The 20,010-nt window shown below is 38.0% G+C and overlaps 1 protein-coding gene across 1 annotated transcript; it reads right to left on the bottom strand.

Annotated features, from left to right (window-relative positions):
* Nucleotides 1-14,819: 14,819 nt before the first annotated feature.
* On the bottom strand, nt 14,820-18,820 carry irf8 (interferon regulatory factor 8). The gene is made up of 9 exons (XM_082530422.1): nt 18,674-18,820; nt 18,316-18,527; nt 17,740-17,923; nt 17,437-17,534; nt 17,112-17,169; nt 16,651-16,698; nt 16,129-16,521; nt 15,866-15,981; nt 14,820-15,693 (listed from the first exon to the last, which is right to left on the bottom strand). The coding sequence occupies exons 2-9, from the start codon at nt 18,484-18,486 to the stop codon at nt 15,499-15,501; spliced, it is 1,263 nt and encodes a 420-aa protein (XP_082386548.1). The 5' UTR covers nt 18,487-18,527; nt 18,674-18,820; the 3' UTR covers nt 14,820-15,498.
* Nucleotides 18,821-20,010: the final 1,190 nt, after the last annotated feature.

The following is a 20,010-nucleotide window of genomic DNA, read 5'->3' as shown; positions in this document are numbered from 1 at the left end:
AACCCAGTGAGTTTCAGATGTTCAGTATGAGGATATTTTCAAAGATGAGGCTATAATTGTCAAGGGTTAAAGTTTCTTTCTTTTATTTTAAGTTACAGGACAGTAACTTTGGGTTAGTAAGAGTTATGGCCTCATTTTTATTAGGATGATGACTTTGATTTGGGTTAAGGTTAATCAAGAGATAATAACCTTTGAGTTAGGGTATGTGTATGTGTGTATTTGTCTTTGTGTATGTCACGTATGTGTGTGTGGTCTGCTGAAATGATAGATGTGTAGAGGGAGGAGTGTGAGGCGGGCAGTAAACAGTGAGACATGCATGTAGGAGGTCTGGGTGCAGACTAAAGCCAGAGCTGTCAGGTTCCCAGACAGAGATACAGATAGATTCCATCCCTTGGTCTACACAGCACTATAAACCTTCCCACCAACCAGCTGGGATTAACAACCTTTAGACCAATAAATGATCAGTTTTCTCTGGTGCTGGGGTCATCATTGGGTTCTTAGGAACTGTATTGCTCAGCCAGAAAGTGTATTTATTGTCTGTTGTCATGTATTTTCTGATTCGGACATTAGGAAAACCCCAAAGAAGCTGTGCAACCTCCACGCTGTGGATGGTGGTGATAATAAGTAAATCATATAACTTATATAAAGATGTCTTTATATTAAATAAACATATATTAATATTAGAAGAAAAAGTTAGTCAAGTGTACTTTTACACTCCACACATTCATACACTTTGAAATAAATACATATTAGAGTAATATAGCCAGTTATTTTAACTAACAAGACTAATATTAATTAAAGAAAAGTGTGACTGGGTCTTATTTAGAATTGTGTTCCTATTCACTATATAAAAGACAGTGTAACTTAATGAAGTGAGACTGAATTACTTTATATACATTTTACATCAATAAAAAAAACATTTGGCAATAAAGATTCTGAATAAACTATGATTAAAATTATCCCAGAATTCCACTGAATACATTTTAATGAGATAATCTTCAAGAAATGGATCACAATTTGAAAAAAGCAGGTGATTTGGCTTGCTTTTGTATCTTAAATTCTAACTTGTTCTAAACTGGTGAACTCTATATGTATGAGCTTTTTTGGCCATGCATAAAGCGGTATTACAGTGCTGCTGGAGTACTGATAAGATTTAAAAATTCTGCCAACTAATGTGATCTTACGTCCACAGGGTTTACTCTGAAGTCCTTTTTAGAGTAGGGCAGAGTGGCGTATGTATTGATGGGTGTGCATATGTGTGTGTGTGTGTGTGTGTGTATGAGGGTGGAAGGCTTCCTCTTCTGACCCTCTTTGCACCCAGGGGTCACACATTGTTTCAGAGGATGCAGACACCCAGGCTGATGGATGACCATTCAGTCTGCTTCCCCAGGCTCGCCGTTACTCGGGAAATCGTAATTCACCCCAAGGGAGAGGCTTAAGGCGAACCAGGTCTTCTCTTCTCCGGCTGTTTGCTCCTGGATCCAGGATGCGATGAAGAGGGTTGAGAGCTCAGCTGCTTCAGCTGGCTTCTTAGGAGAGGTGGAGTAAATCTTAAGCTTATATCATATTATACTGTGCTGATGGCTATTGCCATATATGGGGCAACCAAAAATGCAGCTTGTTTTTTTTCTTCATCCTTGCATTTAGCCACTATATGTGTGCAGTAACTTAAAACTCATGCTTGTTTACAGACAGCCTTTGTCACATGTTAAGCTTACAAATGGAATGATACAGCCAATGGTCTCTGCTCTCTTTCAACAGATACAGCTACAACTTTTGTTATGATCCAAGGTCAAGTGTGTTTTACAATAATTTCTCAGCATTTTGCAAATTCTAAAAAACACAACCGAAAACCTCTTTTCACATGAGGCGCAAGAAAAAAGCCCCTCTCTCATGGAAACATGATTGGTCAAACCACAAAAGGTACTCTCACATCCCCAAACTTTGAAGGAACTCTCTATTTCATACCCAAAATAACAGTGAAAAACAACTTTAACTACTTTTCTCACAGACATATAAAGTGGACATGTGGACAAGTTGTTCCATTAGTTTTCTTGACAAGTCAGAGTACCTAGGACTAAAGACTAAGACTGATGAGCCCTTAGTTCAGTGCATGCCATCACCACCCGTGCTCACTGCCAAGTATTCAATTAGGATCAATGAGTGATTAGGTGTAGATGAGGTAGAAATCATAGTAAGGCTTGGTGTGGAAAGTCTTTAAAATATATGTATCTGTGCATGTGTGTGTGTGTGTGTGTGTGTGTGTGTGTGTGTGTGTGTGTGTGTGTGTGTGTGTGTGTGTGTGTGTGTGTGTAACAAAGACAAAATGAGACAGACATAGTTTTGAGTGACTCAATAATACAATGAGCTTCTAAATGAGCCACTTAAAGACTCGCAGACCTGTCTGAGTTGTCCTGAGCTTCGACACCATCTGGTTTTATGACTCATTAATTGAACAAATGTTTATAGTAAAAGACAAGAAAGAATATTAAATAGATGTTGAGTCATCTCACACTGTCAAACACTCTACGACATCAAAACTATTTTTAAAAATCTACTTATTTTTAAATTTGAATTGTTTTAATCTTCATAGTTCTGTTTTTCAATATAATGTCAGCAAGACTATTAAAGAGATTCAAATACTCCACTTTAATATAATAGCAATGGTTTCTGTGGTGACTAATTTCGCAAAAGATTAGAATTCACAACCTCCACCTTGTCCTAAAATAACAACAGACAAGACTGCCAGAGAAGAGCTCAAAAGTTGAAAACATGTAATAAGGACAACATAAACTTCTCCAGCAAAGTATTCACACATTACCAAAGATACAAGAAACTTTCTTTAGATACTGCAAATTAATATCTTTTTTTTTATTGTATCACATTCTTAAATTGTACATAGAAATGTTATTACCACAGCTGCTCACTTTACAAAAGAATTTTTCACAACATAATTTGCAGAGCAATCACAGAAAAATATCTATAGCTGGGGGGGTGGTCACGTGTGTGACGTCTAGAGGCTTTAAATGTAGCAGAAACAACAAATAAACAATTATCCCAGAGAGCTCATAGACAGATATGATCTGCTTTTCCTGAAGGAATCACTTAGGAAAATGAAGGAATGGAATTATCTGTGGTGTGCATCAAGATGGCAAGCAGTGCCAAGAAGAATTAGATCCTGTTTGTTATCGGTGGGATACGGGGAGCCTTTGGAAATAATACAAACTTCATGAGACACTGTTTTCCACAGATTTTACATATTAAACGCAGAGTTGTAAAGTAACACTCTAAGCAGAATTTTCAGGTATCTGTACTTTACTTGAGAACTTTTTACTTTTACTTTTTATCTGTACTCTCTATTCCTTTTGGGTTATCCGTTACCAGTGCTTATCGCATACAAAGGGATAAAAGAGGCACAAAGATAACGAGCTTCAGTTACATTTACACAAAAGCTGTAAGAACTGTCCTTCAAAAAGTAGCTACTTTTTAAGTAGCTACTTTAATTTCAGAGCCTTTACTTTATCACTTTTACCTAAATTGTTGAATCAGTACTTCAGCTAAACTAAACGAAAACCAATGTACCGTGCTGTAGTGTGTGGCTAGTTCATAACCTCGTGATTCCACTAGGTGGCAATGTGAAGCTATGAAAGCTGAGGTGAGCTGCCGGTTTTTTTCTTTCAGCACTGGCGTCTTGAAGCAAACTCATAATGAAACGTGCAATAATAACCAATAACTCATCTTTCACCAACAGCATATTTCCTCTTTTCATAAATTTCACTATTTCCTTCTCATGCCGTTGAGCACTCTTATGACATTAGACCTTTCTTTTTGCCCTAAATTACATAACAGGATTTTCCCCTGCGCACTCTCTATTGATGTGAACTGCAAACTGTGCAAACCATCATGGTTAACTAGCCATAGAGGATCTGCTTCAGTGGTGCCACTTTTTCTCTTCTTCGACGGGGCACGGCAGAGAACGGCAACATGCAAATCTCGTGATAAAAATACACTTGAATCCCTCACTGGGTTTCTGCTTTTAAAAATGCAAATTCTTCTCAATTTTTCCTGTGTGCCATATTTTGCTTTCAATCCCCCCTCAAAAGTGCTTATTATGCATGAATACATTGTTATAAGTGTACTATGTTCACAATATCACAACCCATAACTATGCAATATTTCTAACAGATCTAGCACTTTTGTATTTTTAATTCAACTGCATTAACAGGTAATTCCACCTTGGTCATGTGATGGACATGTATGGATTATGGTATTTCAAAGAGGGAAGTGCATAATGTGACTGTACTTTCTACTAAGGCTTGTGGTCGACAGACAGCTTGGCCCACAGACTCATTCAGCTGTACTGGAACCGATTTAGAGCGACTTTAAATAATCCATAACAGCAGCACCTGCTGCCTGGCCCATGTGTGGCTTCTTATTCTGAGAGAGGTTGTGTAATCAATGTGACTTATGCAGTCGGTCCAACGATATAGTTGGAAACATGGTTTAAAACCACAAAGGTCCTGTTCCTCAATCAAAGATGGAGTTAAATGTAATCCACCACAGATCATGCATGCATGCATGCAAAAACGAAATAATTACAAATGATCAATTCATCGTCAAAGTAATATAAAATTGTCTGTTTGCTAAATGATGTTGTGCAAACAGTGCTGGCTGTATTCTTCTTTTGCATGTAACTGATAAAATAAAGCAATATTGTCAAGACTGTACATATCTAGAGAGAGTGATGTCAAAATATCTGTATTGAAAGTCTGTTTCACAGGTATTTTTCTGCTATCACCTTTCTGGCTACCCACATCCCGTCACCTTTGTGCTTTGCATACACATACACATGCTCAGACAGAGAGCACTGAGCTGTGAGGTTCATGTCAATATACCTCTTATGCTCGCCTAGCTCTGGTTCCTCTGGGACTGTTACCCCACCCTGGCGTTCCCCTTCATTTCGACATCCATCACCTTCTTTTCGTGTTGATAAGTTTTGCTTCTCTTGAACATGAAACAGAAAAAGATCATGCATGAATGTTGTTTATTCACATACTATGCATGTATTTCTGTAGTTAAACGCGAATCAGTATGTTTCCAGTAGCAGCTTATGCCATTTGCTGCTGCGGATAGTGGCAACATCAAAAGCTCCAAACAATATTGTGAAAAAATAAACTTGATGAAAGTTGAGAAGGAAGTCTCATTTTGCCTGATATCAAGAAATCCAACATTCTTTCTAGTAACTGTTGTAAAACTGTTTAGACACATTTTTAAAACAGTTACAGTGTGAATCCAACCTGTCTCACTTAAATCGTTTCTAAAGGTCATGTATAAGGCCTGTGAATTCTGGCACTCGGAAAAGCTGACATATAGGTAAGTTTCAAACTGAAAAAAGTCAATGTTTTAAAAACAATCAACATTTGTCATTCTCATCATAAATTAGTCGTTTCTCTCCCATTCAAGTTTTAGTCCCATAAACCACTTCTCTGTACTCTGCCACTGCACGCCTGTAGAGCAGCTGTTCCTCTTTTTTAGGGGAGAAGTTGACTGCTGGATCTTCTTTCTGGGCTTCTCTCTGTATTTCCTGTCCAGAAACAAATCAGGCGGTCGGGGATCACTCTTGTCAAAGAGTGCAACAAACAGGACGTGGAGTGATGCAATTTTCAGCTGTTCCTTCACCCACTGATTCAGAAATACTGCATTTACATATGTCGTTAAAAGGTGTTTTAACCCAAGCCTCTGATCGCTGATAATTTTCAATTTAATCTGCTTACAGGGTTTCTTTTAAATTACCACAAATGTCAGCTGTTGATACAAATGCCTGTTAGATAAGTCACATGTCAGATATTTAAAGGAAACGTGCATACACAAAGAATGAGGGGCTTGTCTAGCAAATGTTTAAAAAGCAATAAAACGACACGCGCCGATGTAGCAAATCGACTGTAACCTTTGAATACTTTGAAAGTGATGGTGCCTTACAATAAAACCCTTTCCTATAAATCTGTAAAGTTCCTTATTTTCACTTTTGCATGTCAATTTTTTTTCCTCCTGCGTCACACACTTTCCAGTGGGTGTATGATTCTATTAAACAGTCTTGTTTTCTTTTCATTATGAAATTGATCAAACAACAAGAATCCGAATATCAGTTTCTGAATGTTTTTACTGCTCTTTGTTCAAAATACATTAGCAGCTTACCCCACCCAGCTCTCCACCCCCACTCTTTTCCCCCCCAAAAGACCACCATAGGTGTGTAACTAAAGGGACTTTTGGGTTGAAGGACATGAACTGATACTGATTAGAGGATATGATCCTAGATAAGTGGCTACCATGTGTGTGGATGTACATGTGCATTTGTGTATGCGTATGAGTGTGCGTAGGTGTGTGTTTGTGTGTGTGTGTGTGTGTGTGTGTGTGTGTGTGTGTGTGTGTGTGTGTGTGTGTGTGTGTGTGTGTCTACACAATGTGTGTGTGGTTAGGTGGCTTTCTCCCTGTGTCCCAGGATGTGGGCTCCTCGTCCACCTGTCTCTCCACTCACAGTGTCCTCAGTGCTCTCCCAGTTCCTCTCTGAATGCCTATTCTCATCTCACCCACACTGAGTCTAAACCAGTGTTCTCCCCAGAGACACCACCAACGCCTTCAGCAGCACAACTTGCATAACACAACCTGTTCAATGTAAATCATAACTTCCCACTGAGACATTTCTTACACCCTGACTAGCTCACCTTTCAGGGCTAAGAATAAGTCCTATAATTAGGCTCTTTTACATAATTCTTCAAAAATCTACCAGACCGCAAATGATAAAATGACGTGGTGCATGAAGATATTTTTCATTAGAACTTATAATAATAGTGGATTGCATTTATATAGCGCTTTTCGGGGCCCTCAAAGCGCTTTACAATTCCACTATTCATTCACTCTCACATTCACACACTGTAACTATAAGCTACAGTTCTGTGACAGAAGTGAGGCTGCCATATCGCTATCAGCCCCTCTGGCCAACACCAGTAGGTGAAGTGTCTTGCCCAAGGACACAACGACAGAGACTGTCCGAGCTGGGGCTTGAACCGGCAACCTTCCGGTTACAAGACGAACTTTGAGCCACGATCGCCCCTTATGACTGTGTCTATTACATTACAGCTGATACAAACACTGAAGAAAAAAAGGAAATTAATTTAAAGGTCAGTGCTGAGCCTGCAGCCAACCTCCGCACAATAAGTGAGGAGTCAGCATTAGAGAGAAATCAGGAAACAACAAAAAAACAAGAAAAAATCATTTCTTTAGTCTATCAGAGAAAGCTTTCAAATCGTAGTAATTCCTCTTTTGCTTAATTTCCTTGAAGCGCTGATTTTCACGGGAAGAACTGCTTCCTTTAAGCGTCTATATAGAGCACAGATTGAAATGTTACAGCAGATGGGCATGGTTGCGTATGATAGCAACATTACTTCTGTTTGTCATCAGTCTCTAATGGTTTATTGTGGGAAGCCTCAGACGCCACAAAGAGATGTTGCAATGCGACAAGAACCATACTGCAGACACTGAAAAACTGAGCAGAAAAGCGTCCCTTGGCAGAAAACACACAGAAACATTTGTCTACTTCTCTTCCGTCTGCTCACCCTGCAGATCCTGCCATGTCAACACAGCAATGTTTTGGGTTTTTTTAGTTTTTCAACATAAGTGAAAGGATAGAAGCAGTTCCAAGAATCTGTGCTTTAGAAGTAAAAACACTTAAAATAAAATTGATCATTCACAGAAGTTAATGTTTTAAGATTTTGTCTCTTCCCAGACAAACTTTTTCCACTATGCCATTTCTGTTCAAGTGGAAAGAAATCATATTATACAGTACTGTCGAAGAGAATATTTATCACAAGACACAACACAGCATGAGACACAAAATACAAGAGTACAGATCAAGTAAGAGATCCAATTTATAAAGGTAATGCAGTGTTTCAGAGTACCAGTAATGTACCTATCTTTAAAGATAGATAACTATAGATAGGTCATTTAAGTGCCTAATAATAATAATAATAATAATAATAATAATAATAATAATAATAATAATAATAATAATAATAATAATATAAGGCAGGCTGACAGACCAGTCTTGTAATTGTTGAAAGTGGTGTTGTGCAATAGTTCTGCTTTCTGAAGTGTTGTTGTTGTTGTTTGTTTTGTTTTTGTTTTGTTGATGTTTACTGTTTGTTTGTGTTTACTTATTTTAAATCATGTACTTGTGCTGGATCATTTTCACAGGAATGTTTTTCTTGTTTTATTTAACACTGACCTGTGAATCATTCAAGCAGACTTTGGGGACTAAACTGTGCTGTGTTTACAATATGACTAATGTTGTAGACACATTGAGTAATGAATTAAGCAACTGTTCTTTGTGACTTTGGTACTAGCTGCCTGTTACAAAAATATACAATTCCCTGGCATTTCTTTAATTAAATCTATGAAAAATGTCAAAGATAACACACTTATAAACGTGGTGATTCCCAAAGAGCTGTAAACTTGGTATATCATCGTCTGGAAAGCATCTGATTAAGGCTTCATTTGTCAGCATGACAGTAGTCCCAAACACACTGCTAAAGCACTAAAAGCATACCTGAACAGAAAAATACAATGGGACACTGTCAGTCATGAATTGGCCTCCCAGTGCCCGGAGCTCACCATTACTGAACATTATTAACAGAGAATGGAACAAAGAGCAGCCCAGAATTGCACAAATTATGTTTTTTAGCTTATATACTATATTTCTGTGTTTGCACTTGTTTTAGTAAATTGACATCTATTTACCATTTTCCTAAAAAATATATATATATAACAGCATGAGGGTGGACTCAAGATTTTTGAACTGCTTTGGATGAAATCGTTGTTGAAACAGTACAAAGCACAATATTTCAATCTTTTGATTCAAATTTGTAGAATGGATCATGAATGTATGTTTTTATCAAACATACATTCTTGGTGAAACTAAGGGCCTCTCTTTCTTCCTGTAAAGGCCTCCAAAGACAATCATGGTAATTGGAGGAGTCGAATTCATATTGCAGAGGGACAGCGTTTGCAGTTTTTAGACTCTCCAAACAGAAATACAGAAGTGAAGTAAAGCTTTGAGTGAAAGCATGAAGTGCAAAGATTTGACTCCCTGTGAGTCAGATCTGTGCATATGGAACATGGAACGTGCACATATTTATACTGTACCATGGTTCTTCATTTACAAGAATCAGAAGTTAGTGGTAGACAGGAAAGAGGGGGAAACAGGCAGACTAGCTCTGTAAAAAGGTGACATCTGCTTGGCAGCACTCCTAAAAGCTCTGTAAGTTCAATGCCAGACATTTTAAGAAACAACAACAGTAACCTGTAGAACTGAAAAGCCATGCTACCAGTTTTACCGTTAGACCGATTTACTGTCCACTTTTTAGGCTAACCTTGCTATTTTCTGGGTGCAGCTGCAAATTTACTATACAGTTTTTCCTAAAAGCATATTCTGTAAATGCTGACAAAGTAATAATATGTGTTTATCTAGCAGTTTAACAATGTGGCTGACACTTCAGCAGAACAATAAACACTAAAATAATCTTTACCAACAGAGAGAAAAACTAGATGAACTTGCAAATAATTAATCCCAAGCAGAGTTATCACATTTTAAAGCTTCAAGAAGGCTATAGCTGGGGAAAGCCTCATTAAACTTTGATGTTCTGGATGGACTGAGCATGTTTTCAAATTAAACTGACACTCATTTGTCATTCATGTGTATAATCACAAGAAAGTGTAAAATACCTAAAAAAATACAAATTAGTTTCTTCTAGTGTCTAACAAGGTATTTGAGGGTGGAGGGGGTGAAATCAGTTTCCTGTGACAGTTTTTGAAGTAAGTTCCTGTTCTGTGGAACTTAGACAGTACTCCCCCATGTAAATAACCACAAGCACACACAGACAGACACAGTATTCCACCTGTGTTTTTATTCAATGAACCATTCAATATTCTAATTTAAGTGAAAGGTTTTATCCAGAGATGTCATATGAAGAGCACATGACTCCTTTAATTGGGTGATTTTTGTGTGAGTCATTGCAGCAAATCTGCTTGTCATTATTAAAAGCTATTTCAAGTCTTACCCATCCCTGGTACCCAGAAGCATCTACATACTAAAAATGTATGATGTTGGGTCTATAATTATTCTTTTCAACCAATGGCTTGTACTTGTGGTCTGTGTTTATGTTTATGATTGCAATTATTGCTTATTTGTCAAAACTTGCTTTTTGGTCTATTTACACGTATTTGTTCTCTCTCTATTCCTGTAAATTCCACTTTGAACTACTTTTTCTTTTACTTTAGGTTCTTAACTTAATGAAAACAATATATGTGCACAATATGGTGTAGTGAGTGAGTACAATACAATGACTACCATAGTAACCAATGCTTTTCGTATTAGGGAACCGAAAATACATACACACACAAACTGTGTGTGTACTAATAATTTTCATGTCACAGGGACCCATCAACATTCCTGAAAATGTATGTGATTAAATGCAGTGATCTGGAATTAAATTTAACATGATATTTGATTTTCTTTGGAAGTACAAAACAGCAGAGCTGAAGCTGAAATTTTGTTTGTTTTGGAAACTATAAACACTGGCCACTATATTAGATACACTTTGCCTTTTGCCTTCAGAAGTGCTTCATGCAATATGCTCAACAAGGTGCTGGAAACATTCCTCAGAGATTTCGGTCCATCCTGACATGACGGCATCACACAGTCATCACACAGTTGCTGCATATCCATGCCAATCTCCCTTTTTGCACAACATCCTAAAGCCTCAATTTCCTGTCCTTAGCTGACCTAAGTGGCCTCTAGCATGGTCTTCTGTTTCAAGTTGTGCATTCAGAAATGTTCTTCTGCTTATCCTGGTTGTAATGAGTGGTGTTTTTACTTACTGTTGCTTTCCTAACAGCTTAAAGCAATCTGGCCATTCACCTCTGACCTGTGAGGCATTTTCGCAAACAGATCTGCTGCTATATTTTCTCCTTTTTTTCTGTCTTTCTTTTTTTTTGCCCATTATTTGTAAACCCTAGAGATGGTTGTGTGGGAAAATCCCAGTACATGAGCAGTTTCTGAAATACTCAGACTAGCCCATCTGGCATCAACACCATGTCGCATCCAAAGTCACTTAAATTACCTTTCTTCCCTATTCTGATGGTGTGTTTCAACTGCTGAAGTCCAGTCACTTCATTATTATACCTGCATGCCTAAACGCACTGACTTGCTGCAATATGGTCGACTGATTTCATTTTTGCATTAACAATTGAATAGGTGTACCTAATGAAGAGGCTCAATAGTGTACATGCTTATTTTGAATTTTAATTCAATAATGATGAAATTGACTGGTTATTTAACATCAAAATAACATAATTACAAGAGATCTCTTGGATGACACTGTGTTAAAAACAGACATGATTCTCTGATAGAAATCACTGCAGATGCTCTACACGAGCCCCCCTGAAAACCACTATCACTCTATCCAAGATGCTTTAATTTAATCATACTGTACACACTTCCCTACCAATAATGACACCATATACCCAGTTTAACGCCTTGTCTGATACAATCATGGCCCACAGTGACCAACTGTGTGAAACACAGAACAAGAAGTAGATGAAGAAGAAGAATGAATGTCATTGTCTTATTGGGAATCATTTGCTCATTTAATGGTAGCAGTTAATTCCTTCTCTTCCTGTCTTTTGTCATCATTACTCACTGGGAAGATGTTTGTGTGTGTGGGGAAGGAGCAGTTGAGAGATTCCCTGACATATGTTGTCTAGATCCCTCTTTTAGTTTCAGATTGCGTCTTAGTTTCATCATTTCTAAGCCAGAGCCATAAACATTGTTTGTTCATAGTAAATGACCATTTTAGTAGTAATATACTTTTGCTGCTGTCACTGTGACAAAGTAAGTGGCAAGATTCATGGGTAGTTGCTTTTATAATGATTTAACAATTTTCAAACTCAATAACATGGTTAAGTGTTGTTTCACAAGAAGTGTATATGGATCCTTATGTCCTCATATGTTATTTGTTTTTAATCACTTTATCTTCACAATCATTTGCAGTTACTGTAGGTAAACATTTTAAAATACATACATTCCTATTTTTTTTCAGTTTCTAAAGTCTATACTAAATAATGACCAAGATTATTGTTTGTTGTTTGTTATTTCCCAACTGACATGCACTAGTGGTCAACTTATGTTTCAGTACAGTTTAGAGGCCTGGAAACTTACATGAGGTGGGTAATTCATCACAAACACTAATTTTGCTTTTGTTTTTGGTATCAGATTGTGATACCAAAAATAAATGTCTGGTATCAGTTTACCATTTGGGTGTAGAATCAAGTCATAACCTGTATATAAAAGATGGAAGCGGCCTAGTCAGTTACTGGTTTGTGAATTCCCATTGGAAGTTTCAACTTTAGTGTTATTGCCTCCAGCATCTTGTTCTTTGGAGCCAGAAATAACCCTATTTAGATGACAGGGTGAAATGCTAAGTTATTAGCTAATACTAACAAGCTTGGTTAGCAAGCTGCATCCATAGACTGTCGAGGCATTCCTACAAATAAGTATGCACCAAAAACAAAACAACACAAAAAACCCCAGTGATATTATTTCTAAGATTATAATATTAAAAATAATCCAAAAGACACCAACAGTGTAAACATATGGAAGAAGAAGAACTCCAGTTAGCAGAACTGAACAGCCACACGCTCCAAACTTGTAGCTTTGGCATAGTTAAGGTCATGAGGCTCATTACTTTGATCTTAGGATAAAGTTGCTGTTTTTTAATTTGTTCTTTTGTTTTTGTTTTTTATTGCAAGTAACCTACATTAATACAGAAACCCAACAATCATATGACTCCCTATGAGCAAGTGCTTTGGCAACAGTGGAAAGGAAAAACTCAGTTTTAACAGGAAGAGAGAACAAAGACATTCTTTGGAAAAGAGTCATAGATTCTAATAATTAATAATTAAATGCAGAGTGGTTTATAAATAGATAGTGAGTGAAAAAGGTGAGTGAAGAAGAAATACTCAGTGCCTCATGGGAAGCCCCCAGCAATCTAGACTTATTGCGGCATAACTAAGGGAGGATTCAGTGTCACCTGATCCACCCCTAACCACATGCTTTGTCATAAAGGAAAGTTTTAAGCCTAATCTTAAAAGTAGAGAGGGTGACTGTCTCCAGTGATACTGTACTACGAGGTCTTCAACGGACGTTGTATGTGACAAGAACGATTTTAAATTCAATTCTGAATTTAACAAAGAGCTCGTGAAGAGAAGCTAGTATACTCTGCTCATAACAAACTACAGTAGTCTAGCCTTGAAGTAATAAATGCATGAACTAGTTTTTCAGTATCACTCTAACACAGGATGTTTCTAGTTTTAGAGATATTGTGCAAATGGAAGAAAGCAATCCTACATATTTGTTCAATATGCAGACTGAAGGAAATATCCTGGTCAAAATTACTCCAAGATTCCTCACAGTGTTGCTGGAGGCCAAAGTAATGCGATTTAAAGCATCTGGTTAGAAACCATATTTCTAAGATTTTTAAGGCCCGAGCACAATAACCTCAGTTTTATCTTAATTTAGAAGCCAAAAATTAGAGGCCATCCAGGTCTTTAAGATATTCAAGCAGTTTGACTAATTGGTATGTGTCGTCTGGCTTTAAGAATAGATAAAGCTGGGCTGAATAGAGGTGGAAATGTATGCTATCACTGCTAATAATACTGCCTAAGGAATGCATGTATAATACAAACAGAACTGGTCCTAGCAAAGAACCCTGTGGAGCTCTTAACCTTAGCGTGGGAATATTTGTTTTAAGTGAGCACAAGGGTTTTGGTAAACCACTTAACAAAGTTTACAGCAAACTGATTTAAAGCTTTAGTCACACAGGCAACCTGTCGGCAACCATCTAGTAACCACCAGTTGCTGGGGAAAAGTGTGGCCGTAACCAATTGATAAGTGGCTGCTGGAGGCTGGTAGAAGCTGTTTGCATGAAATTGGTTGCAAAGACATAAAACCTCCTTGTGATTGCTTTGATTCATAGCAGGTTGCTGCAGTTACTAATAGACCTTTTGCTTTCAAAGTAAAAGCTAAGTCTCACTACTGCAACCAAAGCATTTCAAAAGCTGCACCTTTTAAAATTTTACTATAGCTTGAAGAGTGACTAGCAAGTATTTGCAGACAAGTTAGTGTTTCCATGCAAACTTTGAATGAATCACAAGGTAGCTTTTTGGCACAGCACCCTCTGTGGAGCTGATTTCAACTGGTGACAGCCAGGAACCTCCAGCTAATCAACTGGTCAGGGAAACTCATTTTCAGGGAAACCATTGTTACAGTGTTCCAGACCAGTCTCTAGGCCTGTGTGAGTAGGGCTTGAGTTCATACTAGTTATAAACTGTGAGTAGTTTGGACTAAGTTTTTGTTCTCTACACTGGTAAGATTGCCTCTCTTTCTATTTTCTCCATTTTGACAAACTGTCACTGAAATAGTGCTCAAAAAAATGAAGGAAATTCAATAAGTGCTTAGATTGTGCGTACTTTAGCTTGCAATACCAACCATTCCTGGACTACCAAGCATAGGATAATAAAATGGAATCCCTGGTTTCATTACAGTGTGCTTTGAGAATATGCTGGCATCATTTTAACACATATATCATTATTTCATGTAATTTCCTTGATCTGAACAATAGTACTTTCTCTACAGGTCATTTTTGCAAAATAGAATAGTCCTTTTTAAACAACACATAAGTATGATTGTACACAAATGAATACAAATGTAGTTCAGTAAAAAAGGTTTTATTTGAAACACGGTCTACAAAAGGTTGAACTAAAGATCAATCATTTAAAAAGTCTGATAGTAAAACCTATCTTTCATTAAATGCCACTTTGCATCTAAAACTTTATGCAACTTTTATCAACTCAACACTTGATAAAAATTTGGTTGTTTATTCAGCTGGTTGTCAAACAAGAAAGAAACTCAAAAAGTACGAAAAAGATAGAATATCAAAAATAAAATTCAGTGTAGCAAACTAAATTGCTTTTATATATCAAACTGCTGCCATTTTGCAAAAAGACTTTGAATAGAAATCTTTATAGATACGAAAGATTTGTATCTATAAAGACTTGAGTTGTAGGAAATACAGTATTTGAACATGCATGAATATGCTACCTGTTCTCTTAAGTTGGATAATAAAAAAACATCTTACAAAAATGAATCAGACGTTAGGCAGAGTTATGCCCTGTATTTACACAAAAGTAAACATTACTTGTATAGAAAAATTTGTCGACTTTCTAATATGGAGCTTCAGCTTTAAAGTCTTATAGTCAAAGAAGAAATGTGCTCTTTCACGTTTGGCTCGCCAGCGTGTGTTAGAAAAGCAAAGAAAGTTCTTCTTATGTTCTGTATTCAGTTTAGAGCAAGCTGAAGAGCTCTTGTCAGGTATTACTGCTCACATCTTAGGCAGTGATTGGCATGTTGTCCCTGTAAGTTGGCCTTTGAGGAGCACTGTAGCTGCACAGATCCTGGTAGATGCGAGCCATCTGGTCAGTGGCCGCATCATCAGACATCTCTAGGTTTGGGTTGTTGCAATAAGGCTGGGCACGACGCATGTTCATTGTCTCAAGCACGTGCTGGCAGTTCACTGAAGTGATCTGCCATGAGGAGAAAAAAACCCCCAAAAATTATGTTTTTAGTTTTTTCTCAGAATAAAGCCATAACTAGCTCTTGTTTAAAAACTATCAAGGCTCAAAAATAAAGTGATATTTCTAATGCTTTACTAGTCAGCACTCTGAGTGAAACATGTTATCATTTCACATGTCTTACCTGGACGATGATCAGTTTGTTTTTGGCACTGTTGTGATCATGCAACTCTTCTCCAAAACACAGAGTCACTGTTGGATCAGGAGCAGGAATCTGACCCTCCTGGTACAGCTGTAGAGCTGGAGCATATAAAACAAACGAACGGCTGTTTAGATAATCTTCGCAAATTACCAGTATCTAGTCTTACTTCCTTTAAGTGAAAGAAATAGAAAACAAAGCTGTATTTTTCTGTAAATCCAAAATATGGAACCAATATAGAGCCTCACCTTGAAGAAACCTTGCTGTATCAAAGATCTTGACAACAGCATCCCTGTCGAGTTTGCCAGGCATTGAGCCATATTGCGAGCCCACATCTCCCAATCCGCTCCAGAAGACACGGCTCTGGCACAGCCTTTTGATGTAGATGCCGTCTTGGTTTGCACGGACCAATACACCTCTCTCCAGGTGGCCCAGAAGCTTGCGCGTGACATAGCGCTGCCGTTCAAACTCAATGAGTTCAGCAGGGGGGAAATAAACACTCTGCATGCTGTCTGAACTGTAGAGGGCACCCCGACCCAGGGGATGTTGCGGAGAGATTCGGCATCCTTCAGGATGAGTCACCAGTGTGGAGTGCATCAGCTTTCCTCCATAGTAAAAACTGATCATCATTTGGCAGAGGGCTATAGAAGAAAACATTTGGTCAGATTCAGAAATGAAAACAAATACGTACAAATGTAACAAAAATATGGAAGCTGAAAGCTTGTTTACAAGTAGATGATGTAAGGTCATGGATAACAATAAGCAAATACCTGAACTGAGACTGCTCGATGGCAAAGGTTCCTGATGCAGTGGGAAAGCTGTGAATTAGAGGAGGAAGAGGTGGGTTAAGGCCTTTTTTCAAGGCAGTGGACACAACCACAGTGTCATGTCTTTACTTTGCTGCGTCATCAGAAATGCCATTTCTCTATTACAATCTCACGAAGAAATAATCACAAGAGTCAGCAAAGTTTTACAGGATGTTAGTCAATTCTTCCATTGCAGAATTCAACAGTCAAGTAAATAACCTCCATTTAGCACCCACAAATGCAGAGACACTGAGTTTTCCGCTGAGTTTATTTTGTGAATAAATTCAAACTTATGTCTCTCAAAAGTGGTGTCACAACAACAGTGTGATATATGAAGGCTGAGACAAAAGACCCAGTGCTGTGAATAGCTTCATTTAATCTAGCTGTGTGTTGCATTGTAAACTGGGTACAAAGTATAATCTTACCATTGACACTGCCCTGGGACCAATATTCTGGACTGGCTTGGATGCTACAGCTTTCCTCCTGCAAAAGGACAATAATATAATAAGATGTTATCAAAAGCACCTTTGTACACTTTACAGCTGTGAAGAAGTGGGACGGTTTTCATGCTGAGTGTAACAAGTGTGAACCCCGTGAAGTGCGCGAAGTACTGCAGGAGACGGCACAGTGTGGTAAGGGGGAAAAAAAGTGACAAGAAAGCTAAGTGACAATAAAGGCTAAGTGCATCTAAATATATGTGGGAGGTGGGGTGGAATGAAAAAAAGACTTTAAAGTTAGACATCATCTCACCTCTTTAATGAGCTCTTCTAGCTCGGGGTTGCAGTCCATATCTGTGATCTCACCAGAGCTGGTGGTAGCTGTCACAGCCATCACTGAACTTTTGCCGTCTGTGGGTGAAAGAATAGTACACAATGAGTCGGTTCAAAGTACATATATACTCTTTTAATTATTCACTGCTATAGGAACTACAGTCTGTAATAAGTATTTTGCTCTCAGTTCTAATCACAAATGAAAAAGTGATTTTGCTAACTGCTAGAGATAACAGAGTGTATTGTGAGATATGCCGTGTACTGTGAGATAACACAAACTCACGTTTTTGCTCTTCTTCTGGAACAATGCGGTACACTTTATAAGGCTCAGAAATATCAAGCTGTGACCTCTCAGTCACCTCCTCGAAGTCAGGGCTTTTATTCAAGGCGCAGCGAAGTCTGGTCTTCCATGTTGCAGGCTCAGCCTTGTCCCCCTCCTTATACTTGCCTTTAAACACAGCCCAGGCCTTGAGGATACAAAGAAAAGTATATGATTGTACTGGATTAAACCGTAAGAATTTAAGAAGAGACATGTACATCATTTTTGTAAACTGTTCTTGAGAAAGAAAGAAAAAAGAATGAAAGAAAGAAAATCTAAGTTATATAGCTACACCACAATGTATTAAAATGCATCGACACTTCATAAGATAATAACTCTAAGGTAAAAATGCACAAAAAGGACAAAAAGAAAAAAAAGTGAAAAATTATTTTAATAGTCTAAATCACACAAAAGAATCAGCCTTACAGTAAGAGGAGAAGTGTTGGACAGCTTTAAGAATCACACCAGTTCTGGTTTTAGCCGCAAAAAAAACAAAACAAAAAACAAAACAATCTTTAAATGGGGCAAAATGAGACAAACCTTAAAAATGGATGCGTCTATTTCTTGGTTGTAATCCTGTTTTCCTGCGTGTTTCCATGGAATTCGGAACATAGTGCGGCTTTCATCCTCCCACAGGAGTCCAGAATACTGCGCACTTTGGATCTGCTCAATCAGCCACTGCTTCAGTCGCCGACCTCCCGTGTTTGACATCTTGATGGTGGAAACTCTCTTTTTAGATGGCGCGCTTATATCTATATGTGGAAAATGTCGCGTAAAGTTCGTTAAATAGTATAAGTTAACTTTCTTTAAGATATTATGAAAATGTCTTATTCGAGCCGAAGTTTATAAAGCGCTATCGTCTTTTTTAAAAAGAGAGATTAAAATCAAAGGCACTTACAGATTGACAGGTAGATAAGCTCTTGGCACGGGGTTGTGATCTTGATAGAATGCGCACTGTCAGATTTAATCAAGTGAGCTCTCCGAAACGCATGCCTTTAAACTTTTTCGTGCCCCGTGTCATGAATGAATAAATCTGTGGTAGGATTTGACAACGCTGCCACACTCTGACCAATGACGAGTACTGACGCTTCAGTAAGACTGCCCATACCGGAAGACTTTTTCTTCTAACCGTGGGCATTTACAAGAAATGGCCTGACACAGACGATGGTTATAAAGTTACTGCCTACGCTAAAAGCTGCGTGGACGCGGCGCTATGAATAAACCCGTAAAGTCACAAGTTACCTTGTGCTTTGAGGGGATTTCTACTCTCCAGACCAAGGTACTATATCCCTTCTGCGCCCACTCATCCTCCGATGAGAAAGTTTAGAAGGTTGTGCAGGTAAAAGTGGTCAGCTGTCAGTGCGATGGTGAGGTGGACTGATTCCATGTGTCAGAGACACCTGGAAGATGTTACACCGTTACCGTTATTTAAAATGATCGTGATTATATGTGAAATATTAGGCTCAAAACGGGGAACCGCAGCGTATTATTAAAACAAAACATTAACTATTATTTTCCCAGTAAAAACATTTACTGTTATTCTCTGTCCATCATGAAATCCCTGTGACATCATTTAGGGACTAATGTGCCTGTTTATTACAGAAACTGACACTTACTGTCATATTTGAACTAAGATTTCAAACAGAAACATCAATCTGCTTCTCACTTTTATATGAACATAGGCTTATATGAATTTGTGTACACCAAAAATGTAGAATACAAAAAAATAAAGTAGTAAGCTAATTAAATACTCGATTCTTTATGCACATGTAGAGTGATTTAAATAATTTCATCATCTGATAAAAAACAAGACTTGGTAGATGTAGTTGGGATTCAGTTATGGTAAAATGGTAAATGGCCTGTATTTGTTTACTAGTCCTAAGGACCCCAAAGCGCTTTACACATCCAGTCATCCACCCATTCACACACTGGTGATGGCAAGCTACATTGTTGCCACAGCCACCCTGGGGTGCACTGACAGTTCAATTCATTATACATGTCCTAAGAGAAGACTTCCAGTTAGCATTTTAATATTTTACTGAACTGTAAGGTTCTGGAAATCCTGCCAACAGTTAACCTGTCTGGACATGCCTATGTGATTACAAAAATCCCCCCACCCCACTTGGTGTGTACAGGAATATTAAGTAAATACACACTTTCAATGATATACTGCTGTTTAGAGGAGGAAACTGGAAGCAACCCCACCGGCCCAGCAGGAATAATTTCCAAGGAAAG

Source organism: Aulonocara stuartgranti (assembly GCF_965226115.1).
Source record: "Aulonocara stuartgranti genome assembly, chromosome: 1".
Taxonomy (NCBI): Eukaryota; Metazoa; Chordata; class Actinopteri; order Cichliformes; family Cichlidae; genus Aulonocara; species Aulonocara stuartgranti.
The sequence above is the reverse complement of the archived record's forward strand: the minus strand, read 5'-3'. Positions and strand labels throughout refer to the sequence as shown.

Bases quoted from the DNA above. Each gene is read 5' to 3' on its own strand.
- irf8 (XM_082530422.1), bottom strand. From the start codon at position 18,486: ATGTCAAACACGGGAGGTCGGCGACTGAAGCAGTGGCTGATTGAGCAG. The intron at 17,170-17,436 runs GTGAGATGATGT...GTCCTTTTGCAG, and splicing joins TAGAAGAGCTCATTAAAGAG to GAGGAAAGCTGTAGCATCCA. The intron at 15,982-16,128 runs GTGAGGCTCTAT...TATATGCTCCAG, and splicing joins TACAGCAAGGTTTCTTCAAG to CTCTACAGCTGTACCAGGAG.